The sequence below is a fragment of the Myotis lucifugus genome, unplaced genomic scaffold, assembly GCF_000147115.1.
Source record: "Myotis lucifugus unplaced genomic scaffold, Myoluc2.0 scaffold_66, whole genome shotgun sequence".
NCBI lineage: Eukaryota > Metazoa > Chordata > Mammalia > Chiroptera > Vespertilionidae > Myotis > Myotis lucifugus.
Window position 1 is genome coordinate 508239 of NW_005871114.1, and position 19186 is coordinate 527424.

General features: G+C 40.0%; 1 protein-coding gene across 3 annotated transcripts in view; it reads left to right on the top strand.

Moving 5' to 3' along the window:
* Positions 1–19186, top strand: part of HPSE2 (heparanase 2 (inactive)) — a 505349-nt gene that overhangs the window by 2711 nt on the left and 483452 nt on the right. For all 3 annotated transcript variants that reach the window (XM_006089948.3, XM_023754851.1, XM_023754852.1), the window contains exon 2: positions 522–679. In XM_006089948.3, coding sequence (XP_006090010.1) covers positions 522–679 — 158 coding nt within the window. The remainder of the gene's footprint in view (positions 1–521; positions 680–19186) is intronic.

The window sequence follows — 19186 nt, forward strand, 5'->3', positions numbered from 1 at the left end:
GAAGATGAGTTTAACTTTCTCTACTGAGGTTGCAGTGCCCCTGGGGCCGAGGAGGCAGATCCAGGGATTCAGCAGAAGTTTGGCAAAAACCCGAGCCCCGCGGCACGCGCGCGCTGCGCCTCTCCTTCAGGAGCGTTTTCCCGGCAGCAGCAAAGCCGGACAACTGCGCCTTAGCCCCCTGTTCTCAGAGGTGTCCCCCCTCCCCCCTTTACACACACTTAGCGAACACAATCTAGTCCTTTGGAAATAACTACCTTTGGCGAGCAGCTTCGGGGTGTCCGAGGGAGGGGTCCGTGGCCAGCTGGGCGCAAAAGGTAGGCTTGGGCCAAGGGCAAGGGCAAGAGGCGCACGCTAGAGGCCGCGGAGCTGCCAGGAGCCCGTGCAGTCCGCGGGCTGTGGTGGACACCGAGCCTCTGAGCCCGGGCCAGGTCGCTTGCAGAGTGGAAAGAGGGCCTTGCTGGGTGCTCGCGGCCTCCCGCCTTCCCTTGGGATCCTTTCCTCTCTCTTTCTCTACCCCGCAGCTCCAAGCGTCTGGTGACCCTGGCCCGGGGACTTTCGCCGGCCTTTCTGCGCTTCGGGGGCAAAAGGACTGACTTCCTGCAGTTCCAGAACCTGAGGAACCCGGCGAAAAGTCGCGGGGGCCCCGGCCCTGATTACTATCTCAAAAACTATGAGGATGGTGAGAAACTTGCTTCCCATTCTTGCGGGGTGGGGGAGGTTTGGAAAGGGGGAGCGAGCTGTGTGTGGATGGGGTGGGTGGAGGTAGATTTGGAGGAGAGCCTGGTAGAAGCTCTCCTGAAAAGCCGGTAGCTGCAGGCGAGGGCACGCCGGAGTGTGGGACTCCTGACGTGATTACGCAGAAGGGGCTTTCAGGTAGTCCAGGTCCCAGCTGCTTGCCTTCGCTGGGCTGCTAAATCCCAAGGCCATGAACTGTAGCCCAAACTTTTGGAAGGCTAGTCCAGTGGGGAGAAGATGCAGTGGGTTTCTTGAGAAAATACAGGCGGGTTCATAGGCTATTAAAGGTCAGGTTCACATTTCATTGCTAAAATTCTAGAAAAAAAGTGGCTATTGTTTTTATTTCTTGCTTTCCTGAGGTGAGAATCCAGCCTTTTTTGAAACCTACTCTAAAGTTTTCTGAAATAATCCCTTTTAGATTGGTCCCTTGTTAGGGAAGGTTTGAAAATCTCCACAGTCGGTTCTCCTTCAGACTGCCTAATCTCAGAGTCACATTAAAAAAGAAAATTAAAATTGGATTATAAATGCCAGCCTTCTTTCCTGCCAGGATCAGATGAGTTAAGCGTCTGGCTTTGAAAATTCCAGATCCTATTCCCGTGTGAGGTGGACCAATCTTTTTAGGTTTGAACAGTCTCATTTTCAGTAGGAAAAAATGAAAATGGTATTTAAAAATTTTGTTTAGGGGGTTTGGTGTTAATGTCTATGAACTTCCTGTGTGGGTAAAGGGACATACTTTTTTTCAGACAGGCAAGATGGGAATTGGTGGGTCCTCAGCCACTGAGGCTGTTTAGATAAGATAGAAGAGCATTAGTGTCCATTTTTGGAGGGCTATCTCTGTCCTGCTGTTCCTTCTCATAAGTGAGTTACAGTTTTATTTTTAAAGGGTTCAGGGACAGTTTCTCAGAGCTCCCTGGATTTTGTTACACCTTGTCCTTATAAATCAGCAAAACGAGGAAATGCTGTTTTATTTTCTGGGGCTTTCACTGAATGGGGATTTTGGAGAGGTACTGGATTTATTTCAAGGATGGCTGAGAAACTTTTTTTTTAAAGTGCCAGAATGGAGAAAGAGAACAAGGCTGAGACTTCTTAAGTTTGAAGTGTGAATAGGACTTCCTCTTTTATAACATCTGCCAAAGTGTGTAGGTGTTTAAGGCTATATCTTTTCAAAGGTAAATGTCATTGCCATAAAATTAGATTGCAAGTAGATTTTGCTGTCATTCAGCATAAAATCCTGAACAGCAGCTCTGTTGGTAATTTGACCCAGGGTCTTATAGCTCCCAGGGTCACTGTCAGCTCTTGTGATCAGACATAAGGAGGGAAAATATTAATGCTTTCCTGATGAAATAGCTCTTCTTTGAATCCATTTGAAATATTTCCTCTTTAGTTTGTAGTAAAACTTGTAAGAGCCCCAGGAATTGGCCTTTTTCTCCAAAACTTGTACCTAGGATTATATTACTGATTCATTGAGAACACGAGACCATCTTCAAATGAAGGATACCATTTGTTTTCCTTTGTAAAAGGAGAAAGTGGGCACCATGGGGAGAAAAGAAATTGGCAAAAGACTGTGCCCCATAAAACTTCATAGAATTTTAAAAAATCAGAATTGGAAAAGATCTAAGAGATCATCTTCAATCCTCCCACCATTTCAGGGGCTGGCCAGTACAGGATCATTTCATATGGAATCCTTTTCTTGTTTTGTCCAACCTGGCATTAAATATCTCTAGGAATACAGTTTTCACCACTTCTATGGGAGAGAGCTCTTCTGTCCCATAGGTTTTTGCCAGCAAATTTATCCTGAGATTTTCCTTTATGCATATTCCATAAATATAATTATTCATTTTGTATTTTTTAGATGTCTACCTTCAAAATAATTTCTGTCCTTGGCATATCACCTTCAAAAAAAGAGGTTTTGTCATAGCTGTTTTTTATCTAGACTACCTGGATTTAATTCTTTTAAAACTTTCTTTAAAGTCAGTTCTTCCAGACACTAATCTGTTTTATTGCTCCTAGCTGAACTTCTTTGATTTATGTCTCTTGGTAATAAGATGCTCTGAACTATATCAGTATTTGAGTCCTTAGCAGAGTTAAAGAGAGTGGGAATGCCCTATTTCTGCCCTTTGATGCTTACATATCCTTAAGCCACCATGTTGTCTTTGTTGTTGCATGTTGCATTGCAGAATTCAAGGCAAAATTGTTTTAGGTATAGTCTCAGCAATTTTGAAAAATTATACTTCGGTTGTTACTTTTCATTCAGTGTCAATTTTCATCTTAAAATAATTAGGTCTTCTTAGTAAATGGCCCTATAATAAGCACTTAGGCATAAGCACCTTATTAAAAAAAAGATATACTGACTTAAACATATTGTAAAACAATAGAGTCATGTGGCTTCTATTTTCCAAATAATTTTAAGTACTTTAATGCAACTGCGTTTTCTCTTTCTACAGCCATTGTTTATCACTTTTGGAACTTCTTTGGTTACTCCTTTAACATACTCTATGCTTAGGCAACTTAAATTTTATAGAAACATGGTGATGATGGAGGAAATAAAAATTGGATTGTTCTTCATACCTTGGAATCTTACCCTTTGCCTAACTTCCTCTCTGTTCTGTGATGTTATGCTTTTCTTGCTCTCAACAAAGAAATTTGGGTTAATCTTTTGTTCAGAAGTTTATTTTGCTCCAATCTGCCCTTCTTTGTTACATATTCTATGTGCTTTCTTTATATACCTGCCTTTTTGCTGCTATAACCATACCTTTAATCAAGTTGTATACCATTTATTATGCACATCAAAAACCAGCTTAATATTTCTAAAATATCACATTCATCATGTTTCCTTTAAAAACATTTTTTCCAATTACAGTTGACATAGCAATATTATATTAGTTTCAGGTATATCATGTCACTTTTTTGCTAAAAAATGATTATTTTTGGATTGCTTACAGAAATGTTTAAACTCCTCAACTTGGCATTCAAGGCCTTTTACATTTCAATCTCAGCTTACTGTCTGTAACTTGTGTTTTAATATACCTTTTATTACAACCCTACTTAATTTCACTGTCTTCTTAAAGCACTGTCTAAACCCCATACCTATGTTCAGCTGGTATATCTCTGCTTTGAATCCCTTTCTCTTGGCTTTGTTCAAATCTCACCCCCTACCCTGCCCAGTTCCTGAAGGCCTATTGCAAATGCCCCTTATTTCCATAAAGCCTTTCCTGAACAAGGCATACCGTAACCATCTCTTCTTCCTCTGGACCATTGTAGCTTTTACTCTTTATGCTGTTCTTTTGGCCCTCTCTACTTTCTTTTGCTTTTTCACTTTTCACACAAGTATTTGTTTTAACTTTCCAAGTGGCTCCGTTGGCTGAAGCAACATCCCGTACACACACAAAAAAGGTGGTGGGTTCATTCCTGGTTGGGGCACACGCCTAGGTTGCGGGTTTGATCCACAGTCAGGGCGTGTGTGGGAGGTGACTGATTGATATTTCTCACATTGATGTTTCTCTCTCTTTCTAAAACAATCAATAAAAACATATCCTTGGGTGAGGATTAAAAAAAAAGAAAGAATGCACATTCTTTATAGGAAGGGATCATATCTAATTATTGTGTATCCCCAAATGTCTAGCATAATGTATGACACATAGTAAAACTAAAGCAAATATTTTTGGATACATAAAAGGTTAAGAGCACTGTTAAAGGCACTGGGAAAATGGAGGTGACCAACGAAGAAAAGAATGAATACAAACATGAAGATTCTATTCATTTTTTTATCTTCAATGCATGTTCCCATGAAGTCTGCTTTTAATGCTTAGTTTAATGACATTATTCATTTTCTTAGCCATGTACTCTTTATCTTTGGTAGTTAGTCTAAGTTGTCTTGGTTTCATGCACTGTATTAAATCAACCTTACCACTTGGTTTAAAACCTTGCACTGGACTCACACTATTTTTTTTATTGTATCTGTTTCTTCTGTGCTTTTACTTTTGCTTTTCCTTGTTAGTTTTATGTAGTTGCTATGTCTAACTTTTCAATTCCTGATTTAATAGTGCCTTTCACAAGTTTATTATTTTTTGTCTTTATTTCCTGAAGATTTTCTTCAGAGAGCTTTTGAAATTCTAAATGATCAGTGTGAGTACACTTTGTAAACTCTAAGGCACTATACAACTATTATTATTGTTCTTTTCTCCAGGAACTTTTCCTAGTTTTAGTAGAGGTGAGGTAATTAATTCTTTTTCTTTCTATCTCCATTCCATTAATGAAGACATATGACATAAGAATAGCACAACTGCCAAAATACATATTTACCTTGAATGTACCCACCTTCCATTATCTCATTTTACCTCACCTAAATGTTTCTTGAAATTCAGTTATACTTAACAAGTATTTATTATTTAAAAAGAACAAATATTTATTGATTATCTACTTTGTGTTTAGTTTCATGCTGAATAAGGAATGGCAGAATATCAAATAAAAAATACTGTCCTAAATCATCATTAGAACACAACAGTAAAAAACTGCTATAGGTAAGATTCACTAATCTGTGTTAAAATAAGAAGAGCCTGGCTGGTGTGGCTCAGTGGTTGATCATGGACCCAGGAACCAAGAGATTGCCAGTTTGATTCCCAGTCACATGGGCTTAATCCCCAGTAGGGGGCATGCAGGAGGCAGCTGATTGATGATGTTCCTCTCTCATCAATGTTTCTATCTCTCTATCCCTACCCCTTCCCCTCTCTCTCTGAAAGAAAAAAGAATCAATTAAAAATAATTTTTTATTGTGGTAGTTTTAGAGTATGTCCTCAAATTCTCTGGTACTTTGCATCTAGGATATGATTGACTTCTCTCCTTTTGAGTGTAGACTGGATTTAATGACTTGCTTCTAAAGAAGAGAGTCTTAAAGGGGAAAATGCTAACTTTATGGTGGAGAAAATGACAGACATTATTTTAGCAAAGTGATCAAGGTTAACACCAGCAAATAAGTTATGTTGATATCAGGTATTTCCTAATATGATGTGATCAGAAGGGTACTTCACCTTTGTGATACTCTTTTCCCACATCCACAACTCTCTGTAAATCTGAGAAAACAGATTGAAGGACACTATAAAATATCTCACTTGACCCTTCAAAATACATTGTTCTTGCTGTCAATGAACTAATAACTTAGTGAGATAATAGTTTATATTGATAAATCTGAAGATTAACACAAAGAGAATATAGAATAAAATGCAAAGTAGAACATAATAGTTTTTCGGGGTATAAGAGGAAAAGTAGAGATGAATACTGGCCAGACTTAGATGGGAGTTAGGTTAGGCCTTTTCTTTTTTAAAAATATATTTTATTGATTTTTTTACAGAGAGGAAGGGAAAAGGACAGAGAGTTAGAAACATCGACAAGAGAGGCTGCCTCCCGCACACTCCCCACTAGGTATGTGCCCGCAACCAAGGTACATGCCCTTGACCGGAATCGAACCCGGGACCCTTGAGTTCACAGGCCAACACTCTATCCACTGAGCCAAACCAGTCAGGGCTAGTTTAGGCCTTTTCAAAGATGGGTAAGAGACAAGGAGAGAAGAGGAAGAGACAAGGAGAGAAGACATTTAACTAAAAGGAAAGAGCATGAACCAAAGCCTAAGTATGTGTTTGAGCACATACCTTAACCCTAATCTTAATCCTAACTCTAACCCTAAACCTTGGCTTCATAGTAGGTACATGTTAGAAATTATCTTACTTCATGTTGCTAGAACCATGTCACATTTTTTAGACACTCATTTGCACATTTTTGTTAATTCAGAAATGTTTATAATTTTAAAAATCTGTAAAAATAAAGTGCATGTTAGAAATTACACCAAGAAAAGCTCATATTGCTAGAATTATGTCTAAATTGAGTTTTAAGAAGTTCTAATATATTTCTGTTAGCTCCAAAATATGTAATTAAAAAAGAAGAAGAAAGTACCTGTTTGAGAAGAAGGTTTGGTTGGGTAAATCCAGATTAGATTATGAGAACCTTGCATTTTAAGCATAGTAAAATGAAATTGGCCCTATAGGAAAATAGAGGCCATCATATATTCTTTTACTCCATTGGAGAAGGGGAGGGCATTTTCAGCCTGAGCAGTGAGGTACTATTGTCACATTACATACTACTGACCTCTTGTCACTTATGCAACGTAAGTCAAAATTAGTTTCTGGAGATTTTTAAGCCCAAGAAAAGCTTCCATTCCAGCTTCATCATTTGGTATTTATGATTTGTCTGCCAGTAACTTTAGGGTCTGATACAATTTAATGTTATATTAAAGGATTCATATTCTGTAATATTTGAAACTTGGTAACCAGGTCCTGAGTGCTAACTGCAGCTCACTGTACCCCTGTGAATTTGAATGTATCTCACAGAGATATAGTCATCATGTCATTTAATCAAAATTTAGTCATTGTGGCCATCTGTATAATGCTTGAAGTAATAGCGTCCTTCTGGTCATTTGGTCGTACCGGTCATTTGGTCCTTCTGGTCATTTGGTCGTACCGGTCATCCGGTCATAATGGTCGCTTAGGCTTTTATATATATACACTAGAGGCCCGGTGCACAAAATTTGTGCACTCGGTGGGGGGGGTGGTGCATGTCTCAGCCCAGCCTGCGCCCATTTGCAGTCCAGGACCCCTTGGGGGATATCCACCTGTTGACTTAGGCCCACTCCCCGGGGATCAGGCTTAAGCTTGCAGTCAGACATCCTTCTGGTAGACAGGGGCGCGCTCGGGGGATGTCCGACTATAGGCTTAGAGCCCCACAGGATCGGGCCTTAACTGTTAGTTAGACATTCTTAATGCTGCCATGGAGGTGGGAGAGGCTCCTGCCACCACCTCCGCACTGGCCAGCCATGAGCCAGCTTCTGGCTGAGTGGCACTACTCCTTGGTCTGACCTAAACCCTAGAGATTAGTACTTCATTTTACAACTTTTTTCTCGGTTTATAGGCAGCAGCAAACTCAGACCACACAGTTGGGTGTGCGCCCGGGCCCTCCCGCCCTTTGATCGCCATGGGGATTGCTCCGCGCAGGCCAGCCCACAACCCCGGCCCCTGGGGTCGGGTTTGCTGCCCGGCTTTCCAATGGCGATCACCGGCTGGGGGGTGGGGAAAGGCGGCCTTTGTCCACCCCCTAGCTCTTGCCTGCCGCCTGGGTTGCCGATCACCATTCTTCAGTCCTTCCCCTTTTGCCTCCCATCATTGGGCGTATGCAAATTAGCCGCCTTCTTTGTTGGCGGTTAACCGCCATCTTAGTTGGCAGTTGATTTGCATAAGGATATGCTGATTAGCCAATGGGAAGGGTAGCGGTCGTACGCTAATTACCATGTTTCTCTTTTATTAGTGTAGATATAGATGAGCATGAGAGAATTTGGTGTGTTAATTTCTTGTCCATGGTGATGTAGGCAAAGTAAAAACATTTCTAGACTAGTGGTTAGTCCTATAGAAGGTATAGATACTTGTTGAACTACTTTATCCTTTGATTTCGTGATCCGATTGAGTTGGATTCAATTCTGTCCCATTTTCTTCACTATAGTAGAGTGAAAAAGGTTATTTTGCTTAATTCAGTAAACATTTTTGATTATCAACTGTATGCAAACTTAGTACTAGATATTGGGGCTGCCAAGAGGAATAAAACATGAACTGTACTATCAAAATGCTCTGGTCTTACATATTCAACAGAATTTCACAGTGGTTTCTAGTGTCACCACTGTAGTTAGACTAATCTCTGTCTAGTTCCTTCACTTTGAACGCTCATCTTCCGTCTTGTATTAAAATTTATTTTCTTGTCCTTCAAGCTCTACCTAAGTCCTTTCTTTCATTAAGCCTTCTGCTAAGCCAATCTCCAGTAATCCCTCCTTATTTTCTGAATTTTTCTGAAATTCTTCTCTGAATACTCAATTCAGTTTAGCCCAAGTGTCCCAGAATTTATGTTTGCTTGACTTAAAAAGATAATTTTTGTCTCTAGGAATTGACGATAAAAACACAGGCATTGAGATGCACATAAAATCCATATAGAGATAATCATCATCACACTGTATAGAACAGACACATAAGTCAAACAGAGAATGTTATTTACAAGCTTTAATGCATGTGTTTTACTTTTTGTGTGGCAAAGAGTGAAGAATGAAAAAATATAAGCTGCATATTTAGAAAAGATAGAGGTACATATCTGTATCTATATGTTTATAATGAAGGAGTTGAGGGTTAAAACAGTACCTTATTTTCACTTACTCTGGTAAGGCAACAACACCTTGAAGGATGGAAGGTGAGACTGGAAAGCTGGGAAAAGGTAGATTGCCCAGACTTGTGGCATTGTTCTGAAACACTGTGAAAGAATGGATGGTTTTTTGCAGCTTAATAGTAGTAATAATATAGTAATATTACCTAACATTATAGAGTGCTTATTATGTGCCAAATACTATTTTAAGCAGTTTACCCGTATAATCCTTTTTACCCTCTGAGTAAAGTACTGTTTTCCTCATTTGACAGAGGGGGAAATGGAGACACAGAGTGACTAAGTAGCTTGCCCTGCTAATGTAGTGTGAAAGAGGGACTCAGTGATGTCATTCATTAAACCTGCTATGAGCTTCATAAGGAGACTTTGGTTTTAGTCTCAATCCTTTTCCTAACTAACCATGTGCAATTGGGGAAACTGTTCACCCTCCCGAAGCCTGCCTTATCTGTAAAATGAAGAGAATTTACTACATTGTCCACATGTAGCATCTAATTTTAAAATTCTGTGAATTAAAGATTTTCTCAGATACACAAGACATACAGGAAATAATAGCAATGAAAACAAGATAGGATATTTTCAAAGATTAAAGGATGTATAAGCAGTAAGGAGTTCAGAGTAGGGGCATTAAGTGAGAGCTAGAGTAGTCAGGATAGGTGTCTAGGAGGAAGAATCTTGACCTGACCTTAAAGGTGAATACTACTACTACTACTACTACTACTGGCTACTGTTTGTTGAGCAATTGCTATGTTTGACTTTTGTTTCCCCCTTTAATTCATAAATCTGTCTGATGAGAAGTGTGTGTGTGTGTGTGTGTGTGTGTGTGTTTTTGAAGAAACTGAGACTCAGAAAAGACAAGTGACTTGCTCAAGGTCAGACCAGGATTATTATCCAATCTTCTCTTTACAATGCTTAGATAAGAGAGGGATTCAGTCTTTGATTCATTCATTATTTCATTTATTCATCTATTAGGCACTCAAAAGGCCTATATTAAGCATAGGCTTCCTATGAGGATATTCAAAGGACTTGTGAGTCAGGTCACAAATAGTTGTTATGTACAACAATGAAATAATAACCACAGAGGGGAGAACCAAGATGGTGGAGTAGGTAAACCCCTGTACTTGCCGCCTCCCACAACCACAACAAAATTACAACTAAAATACCGAACAACCATCATACAGAACCACCTGAAAGCTGGATGAGTGGAAGTCCTACAACTAGAGTAGTAAAGAAGAAAGCACATTGAGACCAGTAGGAGGGGCAGAGGCGCTGAACGTGCTGGTCTGACACCCATGTGTACTATTTTCAAAAAAATATATTTTATTGATTTTTTTTACAGAGAGGAAGGGAGAGGGATAGAGTTAGAAACATCGATGAGAGAGAAACATTGATCAGCTGCCTCCTGCACCACCCCTATTGGGGATGTGCCTGCAACCAAGGTACATGCCCTTGACCAGAATTGAACCTGGGACCCTTCAGTCTGTAGGCCGATGCTCTATCCAATGAGCAAAACCGGTTAGGGCTGTACTGTCTTTTTAATTGGGAGGGATATAATCTCTGTGGAGGCTGCTTGTGAGTAGCAAGGAGTCCAAGCCCCACACCAGCCCCCCAGCCCAGGGTCCCAGAGCTGGAAAGAGAAGCCCCCATACTACAACTACGGGATGTAAAAACCAGCGGGGATTGGGCTGAGTGAGGGAGGCTGCTGGAGACTCTGGGGTTCCTTTTAAAGGACTGGCACACAAACTTACAAGATCATGCTTCCTCTGAGCTCCAGTGCCGGCCACTAGGTGGTGGCTCTGGGACACCCAGACACACACTGGGAGGAACTGGATTGTCTGGAATCGGGGCAGGAACTCTGGGGCAGCTTTCTCCCTGAAAGGGGCACTTGAGAGGACATTATTCCTGGGTTGGGACATCCCCAGTTGCAAGGCTGACTGGCAGCCATATCTGTTTGCTTTGCCCTGGTGATTCCCTGAGACCCCCCACCCCATCCAATTTGCAGCCCCACCCAACCTGTATGCAGTGGCTTTTTCATATGAATGGCCTGTCTTGTTCAAGCTTCAGACTTTGCTAAAATCTCTCATGCTGGTGGCAGCATGCCCCAAACCTATCAATAAAAGGCCCAAGACCCGGCACTAGCACCAGCCTGTTTTGCTTCACAGCTGGGCCTTCCCTGGGCACCTCTAAACCCAATACAAATAGCTCCTGCAGGATGTCCCCAGGCAGTAGCTGACTGCACCTCTCTGGAGGCCCTAGAGTCAGTATACCTGGTGGACAGCTTCAGACCATAACGGATTACGACTCTATACATCCAAAAGTAATACACTCAAGAGGCAGACTCAGTGAGCACCAAAGCCCCACTGAAGCAAGTCCTGCTCCATAGGGGTATTTTCTGCACACTTGCTCTTCCACTGTAGTCATAGCTGGTCCTCACAGCCAATTGGCCTGGAGGTCAGTTCCTCCCAGAGATGCCAACAGCAATCAAAGCTCAACTATAAGACTGTGCACACAGCCCACACGGGCACACCTAGAGTGCTCAGCTCAGGTGACTGGGGAGGCTGAGTCACTGGGCCCTACAGGACACCTACTACACAAGGCCATTATACCAATTGCAAGAAACATAGCAACTCTATCTAATATGTAGAAACAAACACAGGGAAGCCAAAATGTGGAAATAAACATCACACATGAAAGAAATGGGACTAAGCAAACTACTGGACACAGAATTCAAAACCATGGTTATAAGGTTACTTACGGATCTTCATGAGCGCTTCAAGGGACTTTGTGAGACTTTCAAGGATCTTAATGAGAATGTCAAAGACGTGGAAAAGGACCAGGCAGAAATTAAGCATACACTAACTGAAATAAAGAATAATTTACAGGGATTCAACAGTAGAGTAGAGGATTACAAGTATTAAATCAGTGATTTGGAATATGAGGAAGCAAAAAACACCCAACCAGAAGAGCAAAAAGAAAAGAATCCAAAAATATGAAGATAGTGTAAGGAGCCTCTGGAACAACTTCAAGCATACAACATTCACATTTTGGGTGTGCCAGAAGGAGAAGAGAGAGAGAGTAAGAAACTGAAAACCTATTTGAAGAAATAATGACAGAAAACTTCTACCTGGTGAAAAAAATGGACTTACAAGTTCAGGAAGCACAGAGAGTCCCAAACGAGGAACCCAAAGAAGCCCACACCAAGACACATCAATATTAAAATACCAAGGGTTAACAAAAAAGAGAGACTCTTAAAAGCAGAAAGAGAAAAGTAGTTAGTTACCTACAAAGGAGCTCCCATATGACTGTCAGCTGATTTCTCAACAGAAACTTTGCAGGCCAGAAGGGAGTGGCAAGAAATATTCAAAGTGATGAATATCAAGAACCTACAACCAAGATTACTCTTCCCAGCAAAACTCTCATTTAGAATTGAGGTCAGATAAAGAGCTTCACAAACAAGAAAAATCTAAAGGAGTTCATCACCGCCAAACCAGTATTAAATGAAATGCTGAAGGGTATTCTTTAAGAAGAGGAAAAAGAAGAAGAAGAAGACAATATGAGCAATAAAATGGCAATAAATACATATCTATCAACAAATGGATCTAAAAATCAAGGTAACACTAAAACCATTTTGACTTTTTGTTCAAATACTATATCACTGTGTGATTTGAAAGAAATCCTAGCTGAGGATTTCTTAAGTCTCTTTGAATACCATTCATCTTATTAAAGCTGCTTTTTGAATTTGAATGCTAGTGAGCCAAAGAAGAGATTTATAAAAAGACCTGGTTTATGATTTATTAGAAACAGGCTAAAGAAGGCACAAGGTAGTCATTTTTTAATAGCTCCTTAGTTGTTTCCAGGAGAAAATAATTACATTTTATATTTGTAATATTCTTTAAAGATTATAAAAACCTCTCTATTCCGTACAGAAACTGTGTATAGTCTTATTTTAAATTTTGAAATTTCTGGTTTATAAATGAGAAAAACTCAGAGAAGTTGCTCAGAGTAACATGGCTTTTAAGTGGCAGAGCTGGCATTAGAACTCAATACTTCTGCCTTTAAAAACCTGACACTTTTAAATGAGGTATCGTAGCTAATAATCCTTTCACTCCACTACAATGAACTAGATAGTGCTCTTTTTTTTAATGTTTTTTTCCCTTTATTGAATATTACAAATGTCCCCTCATCCCCCCAAAGTACTCTTTTTTTAAAAAATTTTATTTTATTGTTTAAAGTATTACAAATAGCAGTACACATGTCTCCTTTTTTCCCCCATTGACCTTCCCCTGGCCTCCCCTACTCCCCAGCACAGGCCTCCCCCTTCCCCCCGTGTCTTGTGTTCATTGGTTATGCTTATATGCACGCGTACAAGTCCTTCGGTTGATCTCTTACCTCCCCCTGCAACCCTACCCAGCCTTCCCGCTGTAGTTTGACTGTCTGTTCGAGCTTCTTTGCCTCTGTATCTATTTTTGTTCACAAATGAGTGAGATCATGTGGTATTTTTCTTTCACTGACTGGCTTATTTCACTTAGCATAATGCTCTCCAGTTCCATCCATGCTGTTGCAAAGGTAAGAATTCCTTCTTTTTTTTACAGCAGCGTAGTATTCCATTGTGTAGATGTGCCACAGTTTTCTAATCCACTCATCTGCTGATGGGCACTTAGGCTGTTTCCAAATCTTAGCTATTGTAAATTGTGCTGCTGTGAACATAAGGGTGTATATATCCTTTCTGATTGGTGTTTCTGTTTTCTTGGGATATATTCCTAGAAGTGGTATTACTGGGTCAAATGGCAGTTCCATTTTTGATTTTTTGAGGAAACACCATACTCTTTTGCACAGTGGCTATACCAGTCTGCATTCCCACCAGCAGTGAAAGAGAGTTCATTTTTCTCTGAATCCTCTCCAGCACTTGTCGTTTGTTGATTTGTTGATGATAGCCACTCTGACAGGTGTGAGATGGTACCTCATTGTTGTTTTGATTTGCATCTCTCGGATGATTAATGACTTTGAGCATGTTTTCATATGTCTCTTGGCTTTCTGAATGTCCTCTTTCAAAAAGTGTCTATTTAGGTCCTTTGCCCATTTTTTGATTGGATTGTTTATCTTCCTTTTGTTAAGTTGTATGAGTTCACTGTGAATTTTGGAGGTTAAACCCTTATCGGAGATAACATTGGCAAATATGTTCTCCCATGCAGTGGGCTTTCTTGTTGTTTTGTTGATGTTTTCTTTTGCTGTGCAGAAGCTTTTTATTTTGATGTAGTCCCATTTGTTTATTTTCTCCTTAGTTTCCATTGCCCTAGGAACTGTATTGGTAAAGATATTGCTATCACAAATGTCTGCTATTTTGCTGCCTATGGCTTCTTCTAAGATTTTTATGGTTTCCCATTTTACGTTTAAGTCCTTTTTCCATTTTGAGTTTATTTTTGTGTATGGTGTAAATTGGTGGTCTAGTTTCATTTTTTTGCAAGTATCTGTCCAGTTTTCCCAACTCCATTTATTGAAGAGATGGTCTTGACTCCATTGTATGCTCTTGCCTCCTTTGTCAAATATTAATTGAGCATAATGGTTTGTGTCAGTTTCTGGGTTCTCTGTTCTGTTCCACTGGTCAATATGTCTATTCTTGTGCCAGTACCAGGAAGTTTTGAGAACTTCTAGCCAGGCTCACCAGATAGTACTCTTGCTCTGTGGTAGTTGGCCAATCTGAAATGGGCTCTGTGGGAAGCTAGAATGGGTTTTTGTGAGAGGCCATTTTGTTTGTAGGTGTGCTGGGGTCCAGTTTAGTACCAGATTTTTGTATCTTTTTGAACTGCTCTTCATTGACAAACTCTTGCACAGGCCACAGAATGCCATTCTTGGAGATCAAGAACCTGAGTCACAGATTCCCTTGAGCCTGGGATCCATTCCCAGGGTGAGGCTAGAACCAGTCCAGAGAAGGGATGGAGGGGACTTTGAGAGCACTGGGTGGGAGAGCACTATCACTGAAGAGATTTCCAACAAAGAATTCCAAAGCCTTTTAAAAATTTATTTTATTATTATTATTTATCTTTATTGTTGAGAATATTACAGATATCCCCCCTTTTAAGAATTTCAAAGCCTTTTAAACACAGACATTCATTAGCTGTCACAGTGCATCCGGTGGGAGGGAGGAGGAGTCTGTTCTTCTACCACAGAGGAGGCCCATTGTGAGTAAGCAGAGAAGCTAGAAATAGAACATGAGGTTTTTTGGTGACATAGTCACTGAACCATGCGCACTTTAAAAAAAAAATGTTTGTAATCACCAGTGAGACAAATCTTTGCATACCAATTAGTGCCCTAATAGGTATTTTTTTTCATCTGGGTTGTTTATTTCCTCGCAGTTCTTGAAAACCAGGTTGTGGACTTATTTGCCTGGCCATTATGAATCCCCTTGGAAGAGTAGACTCAGGTTAAATCCATTGACGTGTAGATTCAAAAGGAGCTACATACAGGCCAGGCATAGCCATGTTAAAATCCATAGGTGAAACTAAACATGTAACCTAAAACCATTAGAAAAATAAGTGCTATTGTTTCATAGAACATTTGTAGAAGCAAATGAATGGCACCCCAGCCCAAAGGTCAGGATTTTCAACAACTTGTAGCAGAAAACTTACACTTATTAAATGTCTTCACTAGGGGTTTTTGTGTTAGTGGATGACTGAGGTCTTTTGTTTCTTCTGTTTTCCTCGTGGCAATAAAGTTGAAATTTAGCAAGCTTTCAAAATGAAATTTCTCATAGAAGTTATAACCACAGGTTTTAAGTTTTCATCACCTAAATGTGGAACAGAACGATTGAAAACTTGGGGGTAGGGAAAAGAGAGTTGAGGACACATGTGGTGTGTATCAAAAATCAGTGTAAATCAGGAAGGTGTGGTAAGGGGGATTTCCTGTGTTACAGAACTGCTGAAATAGTGCTCCCCCACCCTCCATCAACACATTCCAAATGAAGGTACTGGCTTTTTCTGACACCTTGCAGAGATGGTTTGCCCCTCAACTGACACAGTATAGTTTCCTTGAAGCTTCAATCAACAGTTTGCAGCTAGGAAAAACTAATCGTTGGGATAATGTGTTCTTTGATTGTGTCCTTTCTTTTGTTCCTCTTGAGTTTGGCAGATACCTTACCTGTAGGATAGGACCAGACTAGTACATCTTAGCCTGTTTGTTTGTTTTTTTCACCCCTGCTGTAGGATAATTCATTTCTAGGTTTCTAGGTATGAAAATAATAACTACCAAATTACTGAGCATTTATACTGGGTCCAAGTACTGGGCCAAAAGTTTTTCAAAGGTGATCAGATTTTCTCCTCACAACCCCATGAGACGGGTACTATTAATTGTCCCATTTGAGAGGAGTTAGTCAGTGGGGGAGCTTTAACAAATATTGGGTGCTATGCCAATTAAACAAATCTCTGGGGTTGAGCTGAGGCATTGAGATAAAAAATTTCAACCTCTGGGTGAAGTGATTTGTGTAAGGTATCTCTGCTGGTCTGTTGTGGAGTTAAGATCTAGACAGAATCTAGAGCAGTGGTTCTCAACCATGACTGCACATTAGAATCATCTGGAAATCTTTTTAAAATCCTGATTTCTGGGCCTCATTCTCCGGAAATTCTGTTTCTTTGTTATGGGGTGGGGCCACAACATTAGTAACAAAGAAACAGAATTTCCGGAGGATGAGGCCCAGAAATCAAGATTTTAAAAAGATACCCAGGTGATTCTAATGTGCAGCCAAGGTTGAGAACCACTGATCTAGAGCCTAGGGCAGGCATAGCCAACTCTACTGTAGTGCCGCCTGAACTTTAATGTGTATGTGAATCACCTGGGGATCTAGTTAAAAATGAGATTCTGCATTTCTGACAAACTTCCAGGTCTTGCCCATACTCCGGTCTGGGGACCATACTTGGAGTAGCAGGCTTTTCTACTGGATACTAATATTAGTACCTATGGTAGCCAGAAGGGAAAAATGTTTACTGAAAGGCAGTAAGCAACAAGATGGGGAGCTGGGAGGGGCTCATCCATTTTACTTTAGTGATGATGGCAGGGATCATGGATTGGCTATATACATTTCTCAGTGTTTTCCTAGGACCGAATAACCTTTTTCAGATTATTGTCCCATTCCTGAGAACTCTTGGAACTTTAAGACTGGCAAAACTAGTATAACTTCACTTGTTGAGGTGTTTTCATCTGTTAGTCAGGTAGAGATGTGGGTTGTAATTGCTAAATTGGTCAGCTTTCTAAAACTTATTCTCCTTTTCTTCAAGGAGGCTGAAACAGGAATTCAGATAGATGAGAAATTACAAGAAAAACATAGATTTTCAGTTAAATATTTCAATAAACATTTGTTAAGCACTGGCTATATAACATAGTCTTTTTAAAAAAATATATTTTTATTTATTTCAGAGAGAAAGGGAAAGGGAAAGAGAGATAGAAACATCAATGATGAGAGAGAATCATTGATTGGCTGCCTCATGAACACCCTGCACTGGGGATTGAGCCAGCAACCCGGGCATATGCCCTTGACTGGAATTGAACCAGGGACCCTTCAGTCCACAGGCTGACGCTCGCTATTCACTGAGCCAAATCAGCTAGGGCTAACATAGTATTTTGTTAACATTGCAATATCTTCTCTCTTTAGGATACAAAAACAAATGGAATATAGTCTTTGCTTTGATAGAACTCACAATTTAGTGGGGAAACAATGACATAAAATAGATAATGATATGGTAGAAATATGAATAGACAGATTGTAGAGAAAGAAGCAGTAAACTTTACCAGAAGTAGCTGAGGAAGACTTTATAGGTGTCACCAGACAAATTTACTCTTGTTATTATTTCTGATTGTTGTAAATGTCAATAAGAGTTTAGGTTATTAGACCATTGCTGATATTTTTTAAAGTTTCCTCTGTATTAAGAATGATTTTATAATTTTGAGATTAAGGGTACAGGAGATTCTCATCAATTACATGCATGAAAAAAATTGAGATTAAATTGACAATAAGCATTGTCTCAATCTTTTTTAAATGGCTTATTGAGCTATAATTTATATTCCATACAATTTATATACCATTTAAAGTATACACATCAGTGGCTTTTAATATATTCACAGATTTGTGCAACCATCACCATTCTCCACTTTAGAACATTTTCATCACTCCAAAAGGAAACCTTGTACCTCTTAGTTATCTCCCCAAACTATCCCCTACCCCTGACCTGGCAACTGTTAATATACCATCTGTCTCTCTGGGTTTGCCTATTCTGGATATTTCATATGAATGGAAAGAGGAAATTAAGGCTCAGAGAGATTAAATCTGTTAGTAATACAATAAAGCTAATGAGTAGCCGAGCCAAGATTTTATATCTAACGAATGGTCCTCACCCCACCCCTGGAAGGCAGTTTGACTATAGCACTTGATTCCTAAAACCTCCTTCAAATTACCAGAGCAATAAACAAACAAACAAACAAACAAACAAACAAACCAACCTTCTAAGCCTCTTTTATTGGCTCTGGCTATTGACAGTGACATTGTGTAAGGTATTCTCTCAAACCAAAGGTATTCTCTCAAACCAAAGTTGTGTATTGGGGGGTACCTCCAAGGAAGCAGTCCTTTTCTCTTTGCCAAAACTCAATAAATAGGATGCTTTCTTTTGGTCATGGGACACCATGGTCTTGGGCTAGAGAGGGATGGAGCCCGTGGCTAAAGTGGTCTATTTAATGGTATGATTCTATTTTTTCTTTTTTTAAAATATATTTTTATTGATTTCAGAGAGGAAGGGAGAGGGAGAGAGAGAGAGATAGAAACATCAATGATGAGAGAGAATCATTGATTGGCTGCCTCATGCATGCTCCCTACTGGGGATGGAGCCCACAACCTGGGCATGTGCCCTGAGTGGGAATCGAACTGTGACCTCTTGGTTCATAGGTTGACGCTCAGCCACTGAGCCACATCAGCTGGGCTATTGTATGATTCTTTTTAAAAAATATTTTTTAAATTAAATTTATTGAAGTAACATTGGTCAACATAAACATATAGGTTTCAGGTATGAGTTTCTATGTTACAAGACCTGTATATTGCACCACCCAAAGTCAGATCTTCTGTCACCATATATTAGGGCTCACTTCTCTCCCCCCCCCCTGTACTTTTCTTTATAAAAGACTAGAGGCCTGGGGCACAAAAATTTGTGCACTGGGGGGGGGGGGAGGGGTG